Source organism: Melanostigma gelatinosum (assembly GCF_949748355.1).
Source record: "Melanostigma gelatinosum genome assembly, chromosome: 6".
NCBI lineage: Eukaryota > Metazoa > Chordata > Actinopteri > Perciformes > Zoarcidae > Melanostigma > Melanostigma gelatinosum.
Genome location: NC_136639.1, coordinates 2,408,254 through 2,431,137, shown reverse-complemented (window position 1 = coordinate 2,431,137; position 22,884 = coordinate 2,408,254). Strand labels below are relative to the sequence as shown.

General features: G+C 44.2%; 1 protein-coding gene across 3 annotated transcripts in view; it reads left to right on the top strand.

Annotated features, from left to right (window-relative positions):
* The window catches only part of LOC306778696 (ral guanine nucleotide dissociation stimulator-like), a gene marked incomplete at its 5' end in the record, with an annotated part of 51,405 nt that overhangs the window by 20,809 nt on the left and 7,712 nt on the right, over positions 1–22,884 (top strand). For all 3 annotated transcript variants that reach the window (XM_079270337.1, XM_079270336.1, XM_079270335.1), the window contains 16 exons: positions 12,924–13,228; positions 13,654–13,728; positions 14,504–14,754; positions 15,004–15,128; positions 15,922–16,137; positions 16,249–16,352; positions 16,459–16,543; positions 18,251–18,328; positions 19,880–19,966; positions 20,218–20,250; positions 20,359–20,480; positions 20,795–20,890; positions 20,979–21,234; positions 21,820–21,894; positions 22,220–22,468; positions 22,664–22,778. In XM_079270337.1, coding sequence (XP_079126463.1) covers positions 12,924–13,228; positions 13,654–13,728; positions 14,504–14,754; positions 15,004–15,128; positions 15,922–16,137; positions 16,249–16,352; positions 16,459–16,543; positions 18,251–18,328; positions 19,880–19,966; positions 20,218–20,250; positions 20,359–20,480; positions 20,795–20,890; positions 20,979–21,234; positions 21,820–21,894; positions 22,220–22,468; positions 22,664–22,778 — 2,272 coding nt within the window. The remainder of the gene's footprint in view (positions 1–12,923; positions 13,229–13,653; positions 13,729–14,503; positions 14,755–15,003; positions 15,129–15,921; positions 16,138–16,248; positions 16,353–16,458; positions 16,544–18,250; positions 18,329–19,879; positions 19,967–20,217; positions 20,251–20,358; positions 20,481–20,794; positions 20,891–20,978; positions 21,235–21,819; positions 21,895–22,219; positions 22,469–22,663; positions 22,779–22,884) is intronic.

Below are 22,884 nucleotides of genomic sequence, written 5' to 3'. Positions count from 1 at the left end.
CCAGGGAGTCCCAGAGAGTCTCAGAGAGTCCTAGAGAGTCCCAGAGAGTCGCAGAGAGTCTCAGAGAGTCCCAGGGAGTCTCAGAGAGTCCCAGGGAGTCCCAGGGAGTCCCAGAGGGTCCCAGAGAGTCCCAGAGAGTCCCAGAGACTCCCTTAGAGTCCCAGAGAGTCCCAGTGAGTACCAGGGAGTCTCAGAGAGTCCCAAAGAGTCCCAGACGGACGTTGATGCTCGTTGTTCTTTCATAACGTGATGAAAGGTCTGAGATGAATCAGTAATTTCTGGTTTTAAGTCTTAAACTGACAAATTTTGTTTGATAGGAAAGAGCAAACACGGTGTAACTCAGCTGTTTGAATATCATCTTGTTTCAACCTTCTTATGTAACCGTGCAGCCCCACTGTGATCGTATTCATCACACTGACACACGTGTGAAAAGCTGCATTATAACGGTAATGAAACCGTGCATTCAAAGCTAGAAATAGTCATAATAGAGAGTGGAGTCCTATCAGTAGCGAACCAGCAGGATTAGAGGCCAAACCGACATAAAACACGGCTCAACAAAGAGTAGCCCGTTCAGGACCGTTGGATCCGAACAACAGCCGTCTCTATGGAACTCTCCACATCTATTTTAGGATGTAATCAATGCTCAGCGCAATTATGAACTTACAGTGAAATCAGAGCCACAGAGCTACTGTAACGGCTCTAAAAGCAGCTTCATTTCTGCTGTGTCATGGTCTGACTGTCCTCAATGCTAACAGTGACTCAGCAAAGCTTTCAATGGACCGGTCTCTGCTGGAGGATCTGGGTCTGTCCACGGTGGACCGGTCTCTGCTGGAGGATCTGGGTCTGTCCACGGTGGACCGGTCTCTGCTGGAGGATCTGGGTCTGTCCACGGTGGACTGGTCTCTGCCGGAGGATCTGGGTCTGTCCACGGTGGACCGGTCTCTGCTGGAGGATCTGGGTCTGTCCACGGTGGACCGGTCTCTGCTGGAGGATCTGGGTCTGTCCACGGTGGACCGGTCTCTGCTGGAGTCTGAGCTGAAGGAGGTTCTGGTGAACCTGCATGAGTTCATCTGGTTTCACCAGAATCTGACCCGGTGGCTCCGATGACGAGCATCAAGAACAACTCTATAGAAACAGACCATCTTCTCTCTGATGGTCTCTGTACTGATGGAGGTCTGATGGAGGATCAGGACTACAATGAGACCGGTTCATATAGAGGATCAGGACTACACTGAGACTGGTTCAGAACCAGTTAAAAGCTCCTCACAGTAACTTTAATTTTAGTTAGAGCTGGGTAGCTTAAGCTATAAGAATACGATATATTTTATTTAATGCTCACATGAAGTACCTCAGAATGGTACAGTAGAGTGTAAAGTACCTCAGAATGGTACAGTGTAGTGTAAAGTACCTCAGAATGGTACAGTAGAGTGTAAAGTACCTCAGAATGGTACAGTGTAGTGTAAAGTACCTCAGAATGGTACAGTAGAGTGTAAAGTACCTCAGAATGGTACAGTGTAGTGTAAAGTACCTCAGAATGGTACAGTAGAGTGTAAAGTACCTCAGAATGGTACAGTAGAGTGTAAAGTACCTCAGAATGGTACAGTAGAGTGTAAAGTACCTCAGAATGGTGTAGTGTAAAGTACCTCAGAATGGTACAGTAGAGTGTAAAGTACCTCAGAATGGTACAGTAGAGTGTTAAGTACCTCAAAATGGTACAGTATAGTGTACAGTACCTCAGAATGGTACAGTAGAGTGTAAAGTACCTCAGAATGGTACAGTAGAGTGTAAAGTACCTCAGAATGGTACAGTAGAGTGTAAAGTACCTCAGAATGGTACAGTAGAGTGTAAAGTACCTCAGAATGGTACAGTAGAGTGTAAAGTACCTCAGAATGGTACAGTAGAGTGTAAAGTTATGTTACATTTGTAGCAGGTTTAACCATGTGACCCAGATCTACAGTGAGGAACTGACTTCACTTCTTCCTGATTATGAAACGAGCAGACGTCGTATCAGGACAGTCTGAGCTGCAGTTGTGACGGTGAACTGTGACACTGATTGAAGCGTTTGGCCGAGCGTCTCGGTGAGAAACGGGAGCCGGACAGACGAGCTTCTGTTTCCTCGTCTCCTTTTGAGGAGAGTCGAGTATTCGAGAGCCGGATCTCAGACACAACGACAGAAACAGACAGCGGCTGGAATGTGAAGGACCTGGAGAAACACTTAGAACCATCTGATTCTGCACTGAGTCTGCTGTCGTTTAATCAACCTGGACCGGTCCTACACGAAGCAACTTGAACACATGTTGACTGAAGTTTATTTATAGAGGAGCAGCGCAAATCAACCCACGTTTCCCTCGATCATTTGTAGGGAATCAGAGGGTTTGTTATCATAAAGTCGCCTTTTTAAATTTACCATCTGGAATTAAAATATGAGAACAGCAGCCTGAAGAACCTCAGATCTGAATATTTTAGGGTCCATAAATTGAACATTATTAGAGTAATATTTCAACGTTTTATTGGAAATACCCGTCTTTTCTTCTTTTCTGCTCATTAGATATTGTTATAAACAGACATGTACCTAGTTTTATATCTAAAGATAAGATAGAACTTTATTAATCCCAAAAGAAAAAGAATAAGAAAAAACAATAGAATACAAATGTAAACATATATGAACAACAGAGTGATAACTATTAAGTGTAAATGAAGTGCAAAATAGAATAACAATAAGATTAAGGTAAATAAATACAGTGAAACAATTCAACTAAAATAGAAAGTCAATTACAACAACGAAATATTAAAAACAAATATAAAGTGTAGAAGAAGAAATACTAACACCGATGCCTAATAGATATAAACATTATGATGTCAGAAACAAGAGATAGAGAAAGTGCATCACAACGTTCAAGAACTCCGCCTGTGTTTACCTTTTTAATCAAAGGAAAAGAAGACTGTGCATCCTTTTATTCTCTTTATTGAGTGAGATGGGAGAGAAGCTTCTGGAAGGATTTGATTTGATTCAGCAGGATAATCTGCTTCCTCTGAGTAGAAGTCTTTACCTCTCCGTCTCTGCTGTCTCTGGTGGCTTGCCTCTTAAAGAAGTTCTGTTTCCGGAGCTTTCGACCAAGTTTTCATGATTCCCAACATGAACACAGGTACGATCAAAAGCTCCCGAGCAAAACAAGGAACTGGACTCTGAGTTTATACTGTTTAGTCTGAGAAACGGAGGATATAGAAGGACGTAAAACCAGTAAATACTCACATTGGAAGAGCTAGAATTAGCACTCTGACTTGATCATTGTTGTGTGTGAACAGAGTCGACTAAAGCCGAACAACAACGTTAATAGTTGAGTAAAGAACACAATCCCCAGCAGACAAGAGGATTATTCTGCTCATGAAACTCTCCACGTGCATGTTGGTGATTGATAACGGCCGACAAAGCCAGTTTAGCCGCAGGCGTGTTGTCACAACCGATCTGTCACCAAGTTGTAGGCAACACGTGGACGGGAGTGTTCTTAACCACGAGTTAAATCAACGTTCAGCTTTATGTTTGAGAGGAGCTGGAAGAACACTGTGTGGGCGACGCCAATCAGCAAAAACAGCACAAATAACTAGAAAACAAAGCTCCTCGTTCCTTCACTTTGAATTAAAAATAGACTCGCGGAGGATTTAGAATACATCTGATGTTACAGATACATCAAATGAATTATGTGATGGCAGGAAATGTGACTTTAGTTCTTCTTTTACCACGATCTAATCTCATCGTTCTTTGGCCCCCGAAGCTGATCCGTCAACTTCACGCCACGGATAATACACGCGTTCACGTTAAGGTCAAGTCTTAAGAGGAACACAAACAGAAGACATAAATATCCCCTTTGTGTTCGGAGATAGAAATTATGTATTTTTAGATCAGATGCCAGAGGGAGAGTTCAGCGAGAGTAGAAGAAGAATGGACTCTGTGTTCTTAATGCGTGTTCATTAGCAGCTAGATCTCAGTGTCTTCTGTTTCATTACATTTTTAGCTATCGGATGGATTGCCATGATATTTGGTCCAGACGTTCGTGGTCCCCAGAGGATGAACCCCACTGCCTTTGACGATCCCCTGACGTGAGAATGCAGTGTTGAGTCTTTACAGCTATTGGGTGGATTTTAAATGACATTTGGTTCAACACAATCACACCTGCTGTTGAGCTCCTAATGTGTATTTTAGCGCCATCATGAGGTCAGCTGCTTAATTAGTTCTTCCAAATATCTCCCTCTCAGATGTACTTTGTGTTTAGTGCTAATTAGCAAACGTTAGCACGCTAACGCCCTAAACCGAGATGGCGCACGTGTTGAACATTCTACCTGTTAAACGTTAGCATGTTAGCATTTAGTAGACTTGAACCTTTAATCAATTAATTGATAAGTCGCTCTGCAGAAAATTAATCAACTCATATTTTAATATTCCCAGTTTTTGCAAATTTTTTGTGATTTAAATGTGTATATTTTTTGGTTGTACAAAACAAGCAATGTGCAGATGCCACCTTAGAACGATTAACTGATGATATAATCGACAGATCGCCCACTGCCTATTAGCAAATATTAGCATGCTAAAATGCTAAATCAAGATGGTAGATATGGTAAACGTTACACATGCTGAACATTAGCGTGTTAGCGTTGTTATTGCTCACAATGTCTCAAAGAGCGGCGAGCATGGCTGCAGACTTCATTTCAGCTGCAATAATGTGTTTTTATCGTGAATCCACAGCTTGTTACACTTATAAATAGCTGAAGAAGACGTTTTGTATCCTCTAAAAGAGAGCGTGCTGTCAGGTTGTCTTTTATTTTGAAGAAGAAGGAGGAGGATGAGTCATTTTAGCCGTTTAACTGGCTCTGGTACAGCGAAGATGTCAGTGAACAAACAGGGTTTCTGCTCTGTCAATACTTAGACCACTGAAGGGTTTTCTGAATGTTCGGTTACTCCTCTTCCTCCTCCTCCTCCTCCTCCTCTTCCTCCTCCTCCTCCTCCTCCTCCTCCTCCTCCTCTGCCTCTTGACCCACATCCAAATGATCTCACTAGCTGTCAGCAGTCATTGTTAGCGAGGGGAAGTCACTGGCTTGTGCTACGGGGTTGTAATGGACGCTCTCTATTGTTGGCTTTGTTTAGGTGTTGACTGTTTTTTTTGGGGGGGGGGGGGCAGGTTTTCTCTTTCCACTGGGACTTTCCCTGCTGGTCTACATTAATAAGCAGCTTGCCTCCGAGGGGCTTTCTATAGGGTCACATGGGACCACCGCTATCGAGGCAGGTGCGTGTTTTCAGGGTCGACAAGCGTCGTAAAATTTGTCAGAGGACTCAAAACACTCCCAGAGCGATGGGATTCTCAAAGAAAATGAGTTTGAGACAGTCGACATGTACGATGTGATTTTCCTCTCTCTGGAACGTCCCTGTCGCCCTCTTTTTCTCTCCCACTCTCTGTTCTGCTCACATTCCTCCGGCCCACATGTACATTCATGGTGCTTCACGGTGTGGACGGTGTGGACGGTGTAGGTGAGCGTAGATGTGATCAGTGTGGAGGAGGCCCGGCTCTGGATGCCAGACATTTCTGTGGACCCTCCTCCAGTTTTGTAGAAATCCTTCGCAGAATATTCACGTCAGAGTCGCATTTAGAATATAAAACCTTCCCTGCGTCACAATGGCTTTAAAATGGTTTGTTTAGTCGCGTCGTTCATTACCATGAAGGGCAAATAGGTTTCTATGAATAGAAGCTGTCGCTTCCCCGTTGACGTCAACTGTCAGAACAGGAGGTTGCCGTCTGGTTTGACACCGAAATATTGCTAATTCAGACTAATTCACCACGAGGGACAAAATGAGAAAGACTGACACAAAGAAGTAGATGAATGAAGGCACAAAAGAAGAGAGAAGAGGGGGAAAGAGCGTTTAATAAGAGATCACGAGTTGTTGAGTTGAACTCAGGATTCTCCTTGTCCAATCTTTATCTTTTTCAGGAAGGACAAGAGATCATAACGTTCTGAGTTACATGGAGGTGGAGTCTGTGATTTACAATGACGCATCGTTCCCCTACGAGTAAATTAACGACGTTTATCTGCGTTTTGGTTTGAACCGTCTTTTGTCTGTAATTTCCTCTAGAATCTCTCGTCCGTTGCTCCACTGGTGCTCAGAAGGCGGCCTATCTTTAGAAGCCACTTCCTGTGTGTTTGTAACCAGGAGGGTTGATGGTTGAAGCACCGAGACAGGCTGAAGGAATGTGAGACCAAGTTATATTTAAGAAAAGAGGGAAATCCCTCTAATTTACTGTTAGAAATGTAACGGCACCGGGTACCACATTATTTAGCTCCTACGTTATTCCTAACGGTTAAATAACGTTTAACGGTTACGTTGTGGTGCCTTCAGGCTCTGCTCAGTGAACATGAGTACTGGCTGAAGGTACATTATAACGTTATCATGATGTGTTCACATGTCATCTGTAAAATGTAGTTTTGGTGATGAACTTGAATAAATCCAGTAGTTTGAAGATGTTTTCACATGAATATAAAATAGATATTAGAGATGAATTACGAGCTGTTTAACTTCCTAACACGAGCTGTAAGCACATTATTATACAGCATTACAAATAATAATGAAGATATCTTTTATTTCCAAATTCGTATTGTTATGACAAAGTCAAATGATTACATGTAGAGAGTTTAAACTCCTCGTAGACCAGCTGCTATAATCTGTATCTGTTAATATTGATCATCAATGATCGGCTGTTGGTGTCGGCGGTGAAACAGCGTGATCGGTAGAATCTCTAAAAGTTATATTTGTTCCTTTTTTCTTGTGTTCTGATCCGAACCGTGACTTTTATGATCTGTTGAACCTCATTAACTTCAGAGATTGAATGCCAATCAAGAGAACAGACGTCTGTACTTTCTGATGTTGATGCTCTCGTTCGTTCTTTTTTCTTAAACTCTTGAACGCAGCACTGAACTCCTCCTGTCTAAAGTATCGATCGGTCGTTGAGGATGAACAGGAGCGTTGACGGTGAGCGAGGTGCTGCCCTTGAGCGCTGCGTTTTGTTAATTTTTATTTTGTGTCCAGGGCGTGATGTTGATAGCAGCTCGGCCTCTGTGCTCCGGCTGATAACCACTCAGCTGCAGCGCCGCCATTTACAACGGGCCTCCTCTCTCTCTGTCTCTCTCTCTCTGTCTCTGTCTCTCTCTCTCTCTCTCTCTGTCTCTGTCTCTATCTCTGTCTCTATCTCTGTCTCTATCTCTCTCTCTCTCTCTGTCTCTCTCTATCTCTCTCTCTATCTCTGTCTCTATCTCTCTCTCTGTCTCTGTCCCTCTCTGTCTCTCTCTCTGTCTCTCTCTCTCTGTCTCTATCTCTCTCTCTGTCTCTCTCTCTCTGTCTCTCTCTCTCTGTCTCTATCTCTCTCTCTGTCTCTGTCCCTCTCTGTCTCTCTCTCTGTCTCTCTCTCTCTGTCTCTCTCTGTGTCTATCTCTCTCTGTCTCTATCTCTCTCTCTGTCTCTATCTCTCTCTCTCTCTCTGTCTCTCTCTGTCTCTCTCTCTGTCTCTCTCTCTCTCTGTCTCTATCTCTGTCTCTGTCTCTCTGTCTCTCTCTCTCTCTATATCTCTATCTCTGTCTCTATCGCTCTCTCTGTCTCTCTGTCTCTCTCTCTGTCGCTCTCTCTGTCTCTCTGTCTCTCTCTCTCTCTCTCTCTCTCTGTCTCTCTCTCTCTCTATATCTCTATCTCTGTCTCTATCGCTCTCTCTGTCTCTCGATCTCTCTCTCTGTCTCTCGATCTCTGTCTCTCTCTCTCTCTCTCTGTCTCTCTGTCTCTCTGTCTCTCTCTCTCTCTGTCGCTCTCTCTGTCTCTCTGTCTCTCTGTCGCTCTCTCTGTCGCTCTCTCTCTCTGTCGCTCTCTCTGTCGCTCTCTCTGTCTCTCGATCTCTCTCTCTGTCTCTCGATCTCTGTCTCTCTCTCTCTCTCTCTGTCTCTCTGTCTCTCTGTCTCTCTCTCTCTCTGTCGCTCTCTCTGTCTCTCTGTCTCTCTGTCGCTCTCTCTGTCTCTCTGTCTCTCTCTCTGTCTCTCGCTCTCTCTCTGTCTCTCGATCTCTCTCTCTGTCTCTCTCTCTGTCTCGCTCTCTCTCTGTCGCTCTCTCTGTCTCTCTCTCTGTCTCTCGCTCTCTCTCTCTGTCTCTCTCTCTCTCTGTCTCTCGCTCTCTCTCTCTCTCTCTGTCGTTCTCTCTCTCTCTGTCTCTCTCTCTGTCTCTCTCTCTCTCTCTCTGTCTCTCTCTGTCTCTCTCTGTCTCTCTATCTGTCTCTCTCTCTGTCTCTCTCTCTCTGTCTGTCACTCACTCACTCTCACACTCACTCTCACACTCTCACTCACAGACACTCTCACACACACACACACACACTCTCACTCTCACACACACACTCTCACTCTCACACACACACTCTCACTCACACACACACTCTCACACACACACACACTCTCACTCACACACACACACTCTCACTCTCACACACACACACTCACACTCTCACACACACACTCTCACTCTCACACACACACTCTCACTCACACACACACTCTCACACACACACACACTCTCACTCACACACACACACTCTCACTCTCACACACACACTCTCACTCACACACACACTCTCACACACACACACACTCTCACTCACACACACACACTCTCACTCTCACACACACACTCTCACACACACACACACTCTCACTCACACACACACACTCTCACTCTCACACACACACTCTCACTCACACACACACTCTCACACACACACACACTCTCACTCTCACACACACACTCTCACTCTCACACACACACTCTCACTCACACACACACTCTCACACACACACACACTCTCTCACTCTCACACACACACTCTCACTCACACACACACTCTCACACGCACACACACTCTCTCACTCACACACACACTCTCACTCACACACACACTCTCACACACACACACACTCTCTCACTCTCACACACACACTCTCACTCACACACACACACTCTCACTCTCACACACACACTCTCACACACACACACACTCTCACTCACACACACACACTCTCACTCTCACACACACACTCTCACTCACACACACACTCTCACACACACACACACTCTCACTCTCACACACACACTCTCACTCTCACACACACACTCTCACTCACACACACACTCTCACACACACACACACTCTCTCACTCTCACACACACACTCTCACTCACACACACACTCTCACACGCACACACACTCTCTCACTCACACACACACTCTCACTCACACACACACTCTCACACACACACACACTCTCTCACTCTCACACACACACTCTCACTCACACACACACTCTCACACGCACACACACTCTCTCACTCACACACACACTCTCACTCACACACACACACTCTCACTCTCACACACACACTCTCTCTCACACACACTCTCACACACACACACACTCTCTCACTCACACACACACACTCACACACACTCCCCCTCCTCTGTACGGGGGTTACTGAAGTTCAGGTTCTGTGTGAGCGCTCCGCTCTTCATTGGTTCTGATCCGAGTGGAAGCGTCTCGTTCAGGTTCAGTGGGAGGTTTGACGTCTTGGTGTCCATCCTTTGATTCACAAGACTCTTCTTCCTTGTGTTTACAGAACACATGTTGCTTTTCATCCGTCGTCTACTCATAATCCCGTTTGTTTTAAGGTTCTGTAAGTTGTCGTTGGGTCGTCCGTGCTATTATATTATCATTTGTCATTCATTATATTGTCGCAGTTATTTCTGGGACAATATATCATCTTACAAAAGTAGTTCTGACCAAGCCCCGTAGGAAGGGCGGCGTTCACGAAGCCAATGTTCCATCGTGGTCATGTGATCCATGTTCCCATAGAGGTCCGTTGTGAAAGAGACGTCTGTAACTCAACTTCCTTTTGTTTCATGCACCAATTATCAACTTTCATAGCAAAGAACGTGATGCTGCCTCCAATGCTGTAAGCAGTGTCCAGTGTTCATGTTTTATCGACAAACAAACTTCACTTCATCAGGTTTCTGAGGTTCAATGATCATGTGACTCACACAGTAAATCACTTACAACATTACAACCATCAGAGTTTAAGGAACAACATGTTTACATTAGTAAACCAGCTCAGAGAGCGAGAGCGGCACGATGGATGAATAGTTCAACTTATTCAGACATCCTGAGATATTCTGTCTCTTTCTCCAAATCCACAGCCGTCCTCATGTTGAGCTGGTTGACTGAGATGTAGTCGGCAGTGAAGCACAGCGAGTCACACTGAAGGCTCGGAGCTGGACTCACGATGACTAATGCTCCCAGGATGCATTGCAAGGATCCGTGACAGATGACTGTGGACCTCCAGGTTACATGCCATTGCTCCGTATCATGATTCACAGCAGCAGCAGCTCTGCCGTGCAGGATTATCTCTCATCGGTGCTACAAACCGCTGAGTGGAAGCACATGCTGCTGTGTGATAAACGTCTCTTTGTGTCACACAAACCAGTTAGAAACGGCTCCACACGCGTACGGGAAGGTCTTTGTACTTCATCAGCGAGGGCAGCTTTTCTTTAGAGTATTTGACTTTTGGTACTGTCGGGTTTTAAAGGGACAGTTGTGATGTTTAGAAGTGTGGTTGTAAGAGGTTCTTCTCCATAGTCAGTGTGTTACTACAGTCCATGGAGGTTGGAGAAACAGACGATACAATATGCTCTCTTCAAAGCCACCAGACTCTTGTGTTGCTGTGCGACACCAAAGTCACACAACAACACAAACGAACGGATCAATTGAAGCAGTGGTGGACCAGCAGCCCCTGTGTTCTGTGAGGTAACACTGGAGTTCTCTTCTCTGGTGTCTTTGAGAGGAGCACAGATAACGGGGCAACGTAAAGTGATGACGTCAGCGTTATTTTATATATCTCAGATGACACACGTTTGTCTTTAACAACAGTCCTGCGTGGTTCAGACCAGGACCTCTACGATCGATGTCCCGGTATCGGAGACTTTGACCCGTGACTGGTTTCGCTGTCGTGTTCACAGACAGCTGATGTTTGTTTTAAGTGTTCATTAACTGTTTTCTGCAAACGTTGTTTAAGCTAGGGCTGGGCGATATGGCCAAAAAAAAAAATCTCCGATTTTTTTACAAAAAATCCGATTCACGATTTAAATCGATTTTTTTCCCCCACAAATTTTTGCAGATGACAGAAGCTGTTGAAAACAATTTTTTATTTTATTTTGTGATGATTTTCCCTCGTAGGTTGATAAAAATAAAGTGCAAACAAAACCTGAACATTGTAGAAAGGTGCCTGTAGTATACAAAAAGTATTTGGTCACTCTTTTGTTTCCCTGAATCATTTAAATATAAAATTAAATTAAACATAACATTAAATGGCATTAAATAGTAGCCTTCCATTGTAAACAACTGTGCAAATGTAACTTTTTACAGTAAGCTTTTCTAACTGAATACACTGATACAAACACAGCATGAAATAAAATGTATGTGACCCTTTAACATTCACATTTTCAAAAGTGCAACATCTGATCTAACATCAACATAACATATTTTGCACAGTAAATAAGTGCATGTAAACAAAATCAAGTGCATTCACAACATAACCAACAGTATTAAACAGTAGTGCATGTTTTTTCTAAATATTTTTTGCCAGGAAGACAGCGTCGCTTGTGCTCCCGCGGTCCTGCTCCCTCCTCCGCAACACTTCTCCCACTCGGCGGCATGCCTCTGTTTGAGGCTGTTTGTTCTGTGTCAGATGACACGAACCCGAACCATTTCCAGACCACCGAAGACACATTCTTCCCTCTCTTAAGAACGAGAGCTTCACTGCTGGCCGCCATTGTTTTCGTTTGTAAACAATGCGCGCGCACTCAACTACGGGAACCCAACGGGGGGGGAGGGTGGGGGCGATTTTCTCGATTTTCAATAAAACACATCGCCTTAAAGCACACATTCGAATTAATCGATTAAATCGATTTATCGCCCAGCCCTAGTTTAAGCCTTCACGTAAATACTGATAACAAAAATTGAGTGTGGACACATATCTCCATATAAAGCAATACAACTTGGTTTGGTTCATAAAATGTCATAAAATGAAAAGTTTCATTTCTAGTTGGTAGAATATGTCCATGACAATTTCCTAAAGCCCAAAGTAACGTCTTTAAACAGCTCGCTTGAGGCCAGAAACTCCAGATTCATTTACTTAAATAAAGATGAAACATGATCGTTAAAATAGAAAACAGAGCTGCTACACATTGTGTGTTTAATCCGCTACTTACTGCAGTGACGGGTCATAAAAACACCTGGTTTCACTCCCAAGCTGTCACACAACACTCTGCTTATTGTAACCGTTGATGAGTTTCTGTTGCGTAGCGCTGAGCGGTGCTGATGCAGGTTCACCTTCATCACGACACTGACGGCATCGCCGCGTCCTCTCGCGGTTCGTTGCGTGTTCGGGGGAGAAAACAACAACAAGGAGCCAAAATGCAGCGATGGCGACATGCGAGCGGCCTCTCACAGAGCGCTCATTCTCGTTGGGCTTCATGCAGGCTGCAGCTTGCATTGTGCGGCCCGTTTATCCAGTAAGCTCTGTTTAGTAACAAGCCATTGTTTGTTCGTCCACGCACATGATTCACACAGAATGACTCACGGAGGAGAGCCGGGCCACACTCACGGTCATAATTAAAGGCTTCTGGTCCCAGAATACGGCATTTTGAAGTCGACGTCCTCGTGGTAACGGTGGCATCTTCTGCTCCCCTCTAATCCGCTCAAAGCAGACGTTTGAAGAGTCTGTTCAAACGTGACAACTCAAGAACGGAGGTTGTTTTTTGAGTAAAATGTCTTCTTTTCCGTCTCCTTCCGTCTCTCAGAGCTCGACGCAGGAGATCGGCGAGGAGGCCGAGGAGGACGCCGTCTTCACCATCACGCTGAGGAAGGTGCAGCTCCACCAGTCGGCCAGCAAAGGGCAGCGGTGGCTGGGCGTGGAGACGGACTCGGCCCTGAGCCTCTACGAGACCTGCAAGGTGCGCACCATCAAGGCCGGCACGCTGGAGAGGCTGGTGGAGTACATGGTGTCGGCCTTCAGGGGCAAGGACTCCACCTACGTCACCATCTTCCTCTGCACCTACCGCTCCTTCGCCACCACCAGGCAGGTGCTGGACCTGCTGCTCAACAGGTAGAGGGAACAGGTTTTGGTGCATCTATTGTATTTGGTATATATGAGCCAGTTATTACAAAGATTCAGCAGCTCAGGAAACAAGCTGAAGAAACAGACAAAGACTTCTTCACATGACGTAAACGTCTTCAGAGAAACCTGATTAGCTGCTGATGTAATATTCACAGCAAGCTGACGGATTCGTGCTTCTCTTTTTATTTTAATCTGATTTCTGATATTTAGTCCAATATTCTGTCATTTTCTACAAACATATTCACAAGTAAAATCTGTCTTTTAAGAGTTAAATCTTGTGTATCTCGTGTGTTTTGAATGTGACAATCTTCGTGTGTATATCCGTCTTATTTACTTTAATCTCTCGTGTGCACACCAGCTTCTTTTATGCTTTCTGTCAGCGTTTGAGTGTTTCTTGTGTTTTCTTGTTTCAGGTACGCTAAGCTCCTCAACGTCCCTGCAGCCGCCGCTCACAGAGTGTCCATGGACGACTGCACCGAGCTGAGGAGGTGAGTGTGCCCGCGTGTTAGCTTTAGCATTGTTAGCTTCACAGAAACCACCGTTTCTAATGATTCCACCTTCCTTTAAATGAAGCTTCTGTTATTCTCTTAACGAGAGACGCTAACTAACGGATAACTTCACCAGTTCATTACGGACATTAAGACAGTTATTGCGTTTTCTGAAATGTTATGTTTAGAAACGCACATGAGTTATTCACTTATTAAATATGTGCTATATATGTTGCATACGTTTCTGTATGTGAAATAAAAGCTTTATTACAGTCACCAAACAAAACACCCACAGTTAAGCAACTTAATAATTCAGAGAATACTGTCAACATAACATGTTTGACATGTTTTTAGGAATAAAATCTTCTTTAAATCCGTCTACGAATGATGTGTGAACGTAGATGAGCAAAAGGAGAACAAGTATCTAAATAAAAACCACCGTTTGACCGCACAAGTAAACGCACCAACGTACCTGCAACTTTGTCTGGCTCCAACAGCAATATTTAAATACAAATAATACAAATTTAGTTATTTCGGGCTGCACATTTGGCTGTTTTCTGTCCTTATTTTGTTTAAAAGTGGATAAGAACCGGTCGCTAATTAGTCAAAATGGTCGCCAAAGGCAACCGCTACTGACGAGCTGTGAGCGCTGGTCACTTGTGATCCGATCGCCTCAAAATGCATTTTAAAATCAAGTGTAAACCGGGTTTTAAATGCTCATATTAACTCAGAGGATTCCTGTGTTTTTCATTGTGTGTGTGTGTGTGTGTCGCAGCACTGTGTCGTCCATCCTGGGCGCGTGGCTGGACCAGTACTCTGAGGACTTCTGGAGCCCCCCGAGCTACGACTGCCTGCACCAGCTCATGTCCTACCTCCACCGCCACTTCCCCGGCTCGGACCTGGAGCGCCGCGCCCGCAACCTGCTGGCCCACTTCCACCGCCGGCAGCAGTGTGAGCCCGATCCCGACGGTATGAAGGCAGGACAGGAGAGGGACACCAGCAGGGCAGGGACTCCAGGAAAAGGGGGTCAGAGAGAAACGCTGGATTTTTGTTGTTTGCTTGTTTGTCCTCGTGTACAGCTTCACATTGCACGCCGTGATAAAGAACAGTTTGGTTGTACTGGTGATAACGGCTCGTTGGCTGCAGAGATTGAGAGGAAACAAAACACACGCATGACGGTCAACGAGAGGAAGAGAGAGTGCAGGATGTGAGTTCATGTCGAGCTCCGGTCGAGGCGGTGTTGTGAAATGTTTTTGTGTTTTTGCATCTCCTCAGGCGAACACATCGGCTGCCCTTTCGCTACGCAGGAAGAGAGCGGCTTCGAGGACGAGCTTCCTGCTTTCAGCTTCCTGTCGTTTGACCCCATCATGGTGGCGGAGCAGTTCACGCTCATGGACGCGGTGAGCCGGTTTCTCTTAAATAGTTGGTTTTTTGTGTCTGACTAACCGTCTTAAACTCAAAGATGTTCAGTTCACACATTAGACAAAGAAAGCAGCACATCGGAGAAGCTTTGGTGATTTTGTTTTTCATGTTTTCTTTAAACAATCCACACCGTTTTATCACAACCAGAAGCTGTAAACACCGTCGTTATCGTCGGATTGTCATCTTTACAACGGCCCTTGAACACATCATGTGCTACGAACACTTTCATCAGAAAACGTTAGACAAAACTAAGCTTAAAATAGTTTATTTAGTCATAAACATTTTATTCTAAATGTCTCATTTAATATCTCTTCCCAAATAAACCGTTTGAAATATCCAGATCCTGTAAAAAGCATTACATTCTTATAAGTATACATAGCAGGGGGAGCCCTGCCGTCAATATGGAAAATATGGATTTGGAGATATAGATTCTATTGTTTTCCAATTTTTCTGAATTGGGTACATTTATTAGTATTGCTTTATGTCATGCTAACTGAGTTATTCTGCACGAAAGACATGTTTGAGTTCTCTCTACTTCAGTCATGACTGTGCTGTTCCCAAAGAAAGTTTAAATTACTTTTATATTGCCGTGAAAAACGAGTCAAATGTAATCGGAGCAGCAAAAAAGGCCCGAAACTGCTCTGGGTTGAGAGGTCAACACTCCTAAAGACGAGTAAAGTGACGTTTCTGTGTGAAAATATACAAAATAACAGTTTTTGTTTTGTTTTGTTTATTTCGTCAACTGTTAATGTGTCGCATGTCTCGGTCCAGGACCTGTTTAAGAAGGTGGTGCCCTACCACTGCCTGGGGGGGATCTGGTCTCAGCGGGACAAGAAGGGGAAGGAGCACCTGGCCCCCACCATCAGAGCCACCGTGGCCCAGTTCAACTCCGTCACCAACTGCGTCATCACCACCTGCCTGAGCAACCCGACGCTGAAGCCCAACCAGAGAGCCAGGCTGCTGGAGCGCTGGATCGACGTGGCCCGGGTGAGTTTCTGGAGCTGATGCTCAGAAGACTGCTGGTAAAGTTGTGTGCGTTGAGGTGGAAGCCTCCTTATCAGCTTCAGATTTCCTCAATATATTCCCTCATGTGTTCAGGAGTGTCGGATCTTGAAGAACTTCTCGTCGTTGCGAGCCATCCTCTCCGCCCTGCAGTGCAACGCCATCCACCGCCTGAAGAGGACCTGGGAGGAAGTGTGCCGGTAGCTCTCCGCTCTTCGGCCTCTTAAATGTGCACGGATCGAGTATCATTGAAGGCCGAGCTGCTGAGTATTCGTTCATTCTCCTCTCCTCTGCGTCCGTTCTCAGGGAGAGTTTCCGAACCTTCCGCGAGCTGTCGGAGATCTTCTCAGACGACAACAACTACTCCCTCAGCCGAGAGCTGCTGGTGAAGGTGAGACGCTGCTCCTCCACAGAACACATCAAAACACCAGACATGTGTTGTAGCTCAACTCTTCTACCCACATGCAACTCTCAGGATTTAAAAATGATCTCTTCAGAGTATTTGTCTTAGATCGGAGCATTAAATTCATATCATACTGATTATATTTATAAATATATATCCAGTATATATAGTAATAGTCGACTTTATCCTTATTGAACACTCACAGTAGCAGCAGGATGTATGGCGAGGTGCATTATATGAAGTATTTGTCTGACTGTAGCAGGTTCTCTGCTACCCGGTGGGTCTGGGGAGCACAATGACGCCAGCACACGGTGGAATGACGTTTTCAATGTTTCTTTATTGTTTTAAACCCTCACGGGCCTGGCCGGGTGCTCCCCTGCCTCGCCTCCGAGCACACGCCGCAGGAGCTTTCCGTCCTGTCCGTTCCTCGCCTCCGTCTCTACTATGGGATTAAATACAGTCGTGAGTGAGACAATCAGGATCCGTTCCAGCTGCGCCTAATTAAGTCCCTTACCGGCACCGTTCCCCGAACCACTCCCACACTCCGCCCCCTCCACAGCTGAGCCACCCACGCCCACCACCACACTGACGTAACAGCGAGTGAACACCTCGTCTTCCTCGGAGGGAATCCCGCTGACGTCAGGAGGAGGAAACCTCTGACCGGCGGAGATGGCGGCTCTGATCCGACGGCTCTGATCCGACGGCTCTGATCCGACGGCTCTGATCCGACGGCTCTCGGGGGCGTCGGCCTTTATCTGCTGCGACCGTCGGCTGGTCGGCTGAGTTCACTCGGCTCGGTTTAGCTCGAGTGACACAAAATGCCTCCGAGCGTTCCGTCACCCTGAGGCTTAAGACCGGGGGGGACGGGTTCTCCCCCTCAGCAGCAAGGGGAAGACGTTTTAAAGATATATGCCAGTATATATAAAACATACGTCACATTCATGTTCATTTTCATGCTTCGTAACGACGTAATGTCGTTGTTTTTCACACATAAGTCCACTGCTTCATTTCTAGAACAACGATGAAAACAGTAGAGAGCAGCAACAACAAAATGCTACTGCATTATGGGAAATGTAGGATCCAGCATCCTTGTAGTTTGACCCAGTCTGGGGACTAAAGTCCGGATGTCTCACCCTCCACCACGTCGACTGTGACCGTCCTTTAGACCGCTGGTGGTCAAACTACATACATTAGTTTATGGCTTCAGCATATTTCTAATGAATTGATAATGGTTAATATGAGACGGATTTATATCGTTAGTTTACATTTGCGTTGTATTCTTTTTAAGACGGTCCTTGAGCCAATAACAGAAACAAATATGTCATTTATATGTGGGAGCGCTTCTTTATGTAAAAGGATATTATCCACTGTTCTGTTGAACTCAACCGACCTGATGAAGGTTGTGTGGACTGAAACATAAATCATATAAACGGTATAAACCAGCTTTTAATGAGGCAATGAGGGTTTTTTCTCACTTTTATTCGAGTCGTGCTCGTCGAGATATTTTTGCCGTTAAATTAAACATTGTTGAAAAGCCTCAGTTTATGTTTTCCTCAGTGATGTTCTCACTCAGACATGTTTGAGTTGAGGTAATACACTCCTGCAGGTTAAATGTGCGACAGGATCTAAAGAAGTAACGTTTTAATTTCTTACGTGTATTTAAAGTCGACTTGCTCTCCGTTCGTTCTTCTGCAGGAGGGAACCTCCAAGTTCGCCACTTTGGAAATCAACCCCAAACGAGCTCAGAGGAGACACCAGCAGCAGAGAGACCTGGTGAGTCCTCACACTCCTCAGCAGCCCCATCTAGTGGTGAGGAACGTCACTGCAGGTTGTCCAGAGAAGGAGACTCTCCTCTTCTCTTTTCTCTGTTTGGGCTGATCTAAAATGAGCGAGGATGCACAGGTGTCTTTAAATAAAGGCTCCGAGGAGACGTTGGCTCATTTTGTTCAATGTCAAATGTTTATTACTGATGATTTAGAAAGCTTTTTGGCGCTGAATTATCATTTATTTGAGCTGTACAATGTAGGATATGCATATATAAGCATTTTGCGTCTGCCTGTTTACTAGATTGTATGTTAACTGTACTTATTCTATTGTGTAATATGGCTGAATATAATACTATCTCTTCCTCGCGTCCTCCGCTCACGTCTCAGGTGGGAGGGACTAAGACGTGAGGAGAGGAGGCGAGGAAAAGAATCGAGGATGTACAAACTGAGAAATGAGAAGAGCCATAAATACTTTATATTTAGACTAGTTAATTTTGACATAAAACTTTTAACAGCTCATTTATAGAGTGAAACACATTTTATACTTATTTTATTTATTTTATTTATTTTTATTTATTTTTATTTATTTTATTTATTTTATTTATTTTATTTATTTTATTTATTTTATTTATTTTATTTATTTTATTTATTTTATTTATTTTATTTATTTTATTTATTTTATTTATTTTATTTATTTTATTTATTTTATTTATTTTATTTATTTTATTTATTTTATTTATTTTATTTATTTTATTTATTTTATTTATTTTATTTATTTTATTTATTTTATTTATTTTATTTATTTTATTTATTTTATTTATTTTATTTATTTTATTTATTTTATTTATTTTATTTATTTTATTTATTTTATTTATTTTATTTATTTTATTTATTTTATTTATTTATTTTATTTATTTTATTTATTTTATTTATTTTATTTATTTTATTTATTTTATTTATTTTATTTATTTTATTTATTTTATTTATTTTATTTATTTTATTTATTTTATTTATTTTATTTATTTTATTTATTTTATTTATTTTATTTATTTTATTTATTTTATTTATTTTATTTATTTTATTTATTTTATTTATTTTATTTATTTTATTTATTTTATTTATTTTATTTATTTTATTTATTTTATTTATTTTATTTATTTTATTTATTTTATTTATTTTATTTATTTTATTTATTTTATTTATTTTATTTATTTTATTTATTTTATTTATTTTATTTATTTTATTTATTTTATTTATTTTATTTATTTTATTTATTTTATTTATTTTATTTATTTTATTTATTTCATTTATTTCATTTATTTCATTTATTTCATTTATTTTATTTATTTTATTTATTTGTATTCATGTGAACATAAACAAAAGAAAATATTAAAGCTGCATCAGGGTAAATTAACCAATCATCCACTTCTATCTGATGTGTTTCTGTTTCTTCTACCTTGAATATTGCCCTGAAGAGCGTTTGTGTTTTCTGCATTAAAGAATTGTGTTCTTGCTGCTCCGCCATGTGTTTCATGTTTTTTTCCTCCTCTGTGAGCAGGGAGTGATGCAGGGAACGATCCCGTACCTGGGAACCTTCCTGACGGACCTGGTGATGATGGACACGGCCATGAAGGACTACACTGAGGTCAGACACCCGTCATCTGCTCTTTACTGCTCTGTGCACTGAGACTATGAACACAGTCCAATTTAAAACAGTGTTTTATGAATAGATAATAAAGTTCACAACAGAACAGGCTCTCCTGGGGCCGGCTGGCTGCACACGGCTATGAACCAATCAGAATGCTTCATTTGAGCAAGCCGTTTTATGGCATGTTTTTATTTTCCTACCATCACGTTCTCATGTTTAGTTTTTTACCTGTCTCTCTCTTTTCTTAGGGCGGTCTGATCAACTTCGAGAAGAGAAGAAAGGTGAGTTGCATTTTTCATGTTTGTTGTAATGATCTGTAAAAAAAACGAAGAAGAAAAGCAAAATGGTCTCCAGTTTAGAGCAGACGAATCTCTGCTCTCTGCTGTCAGGAGTTCGAGGTGATCGCTCAGATCAAGCTGCTCCAGTTGGCCTCCAACAACTACAGCTTCACTCAGGACAGTCACTTCAGGGAGTGGTTCGCAGGCGTGGAGAAACTCAGCGAGGCCGAGAGGTTAGTCCGTCTGTTTGTCCCTCTGTCTCTACCGGGTGTGTCTCCATCAGGACGACATTTATCAAACATCATAGAAGGGAAAGATGCCGAAGTATTAAAGCTGCAGCAGGTAAAAGTGTGTTATATCTATATTTATTGTCTAAACAATCAAAACAAAGTACATAATTCAGAGCAGATTCAGCGCTCTGGGGTCGTGTTGCGTTTACTGACACATATCAGTGCAGGATTTCTGGGCACTGAATCGACAGAACAACAAGGTCGCCCCCTTGTCTGATCCTTGAGATTAACGTTGTCATCACTTCCTGTCTCCGCAGCTACAACCTGTCCTGTGAGATCGAGCCTCTGTCGGAGTCGGCCAGCAACACGCTCAGAGCCAAGAAGAACGGCGGCATCATGAAGCGCTGGAGCGAGTACGTGATGAATGTTAATCTTCATCCGTCGCCGCGTGTTTCACAACAGCTGAGCTATAAACTCCTCCTCCTTTTGTCTCGTGTCCAGCCGACAGTTGACGGAGGCCGGCTGCAGCGGCGCCCCCGGCTCTCACTCCAAGTCCTTCGACCACTCGCACTACAGACCGTACCAAGGCGGCGGTGGCGGCGGCGGCAGCGGCAGCGGGGGAGGTGGGGGGGGTGGTGGTGGCGGGGGGGACAGCGGCGACGCCCTCAGCGTCACCTCCGTCAGCTCCAGTGGGTCGGACCTGGAGGACGTGAACGCCAGCTTCCTGTCCGACTCTCCAGAGGGACACGAGAGGAAGGTGAGCAAGTACATTCACTCAAGTACTGTACTTTTGAGGTACTTGTACTACAATGTTTTCTTTTCACACCACTTTCTACTTCTACAATTAACCTGTTGGCTGCTGACATCACCCCCCAGCAGCCAATCAAATGCGAGTGTTAATGGGTTCACCTGTGAGGCTGTTTGGTGACGTTACTGTCTCTCTCTCTCTCTCTCTCTCTGTCTCTCTCTCTACTTCTGACTCTCTCTCTCTGTCTCTCTCTACGTCTGACTCTCTCTCTGTCTCTCTCTCTACTTCTGACTCTCTCTCTCTCTCTGTCTCTCTCTCTCTGTCTCTCTCTCTACGTCTGACTCTCCCTCTCTCCCTCTCTCCCTCCCCCCCCCTCTCTCTCTACTTCTGACTCTCTCTCTCTCTGTCTCTCTCTCTCTGTCTCTCTCTACGTCTGACTCTCTCTCTCTCTCTCCCTCTCTCCCTCTCTCCCTCCCCCCCCCCTCTCTCTCTACTTCTGACTCTCTCTCTCTCTGTCTCTCTCTCTCTGTCTCTCTCTACGTCTGACTCTCGCTCTCTCTCTCTCTCTCTCTCCCTCCCCCCCCCTCTCTCTAGACGTCGACTCCTTCGGTGAAGCTCACCGTCTCTGCTTTGGGGAGAGAAGCTCCGGCAGCCGATACGACATCAACGGTAACAACTTCTACTTTACTTCCATAACGCTTGGCGACATGCACGAGAGAGATCAAATAAAAACGAAGCCGCAGAGGCCGAGACATCCTGACTTTTAGTTTCAAGCTCGAAAAACACTTTGCGCCTAGATTTCCCACAATGCAACTCTCACAGCTCTTCATAAGACCTGGACACCTCTGAGACACCTCCAGTTTGTGACACAGATCACTTTCCTGATCTTGATGTGTAAAACCGGCGGATTATTCCAGATTAAGATGCACTGAAATATGAAAGTGTTAACCATCAGATTCCCCCCCCCCCCCCTCCCCTTGTCTCCCCCGCTCAGTTCTGGGAGTGCACGTCTCTGTCCTCCCTGGACACCTCCGGCTCGGCGTCGGGCTCCAGCAGCGCGTCCTCGTCCTCCGTCTCGTCCTCCACGCCGCTGTCCGCCTCCCGCTCGCACAAGCGCTCGGTGTCGGCGGTGTCGAACTACTCGACGCTGTCGCTGCCGCTGTACAACCAGCAGGTGGACGACTGCTGCATCATCAGGGTCAGTCTGGACGTGGAGAACGGGAACATGTACAAGAGCATCCTGGTGAGTCGGAGGACGATCTGTGCTCTCTGCTAAATGTCCTGTTAGCTTCAGCGCTTTAATGCTAATTGGCTGATGGGAGGAGATGGAGACATATTATAATCTGAAGGTTTTATAAACCCGCTGACGTCGCTGGAGGAAGCTACGCTACGTTACAGGTGCAGCTGGTTTGACTCCGTTTTGTGGCTTTTGGTTCAGGTGACGAGTCAGGACAAGACTCCGGCCGTCATCAGGAAGGCGATGATCAAACACAACCTGGAGCGAGAGAAGACCGACGAGTACGAGCTGATGCAGAAGATCTCAGAGGACAAAGGTAACGGTGACGGTCAGAGTGACGTTTGAAGATGAACAATCAGAAACCTGGTGGGGTTCAGTTCGTCATTGAGACGTTTCTGAGCCTCACAACTGTTTCTGTGTTA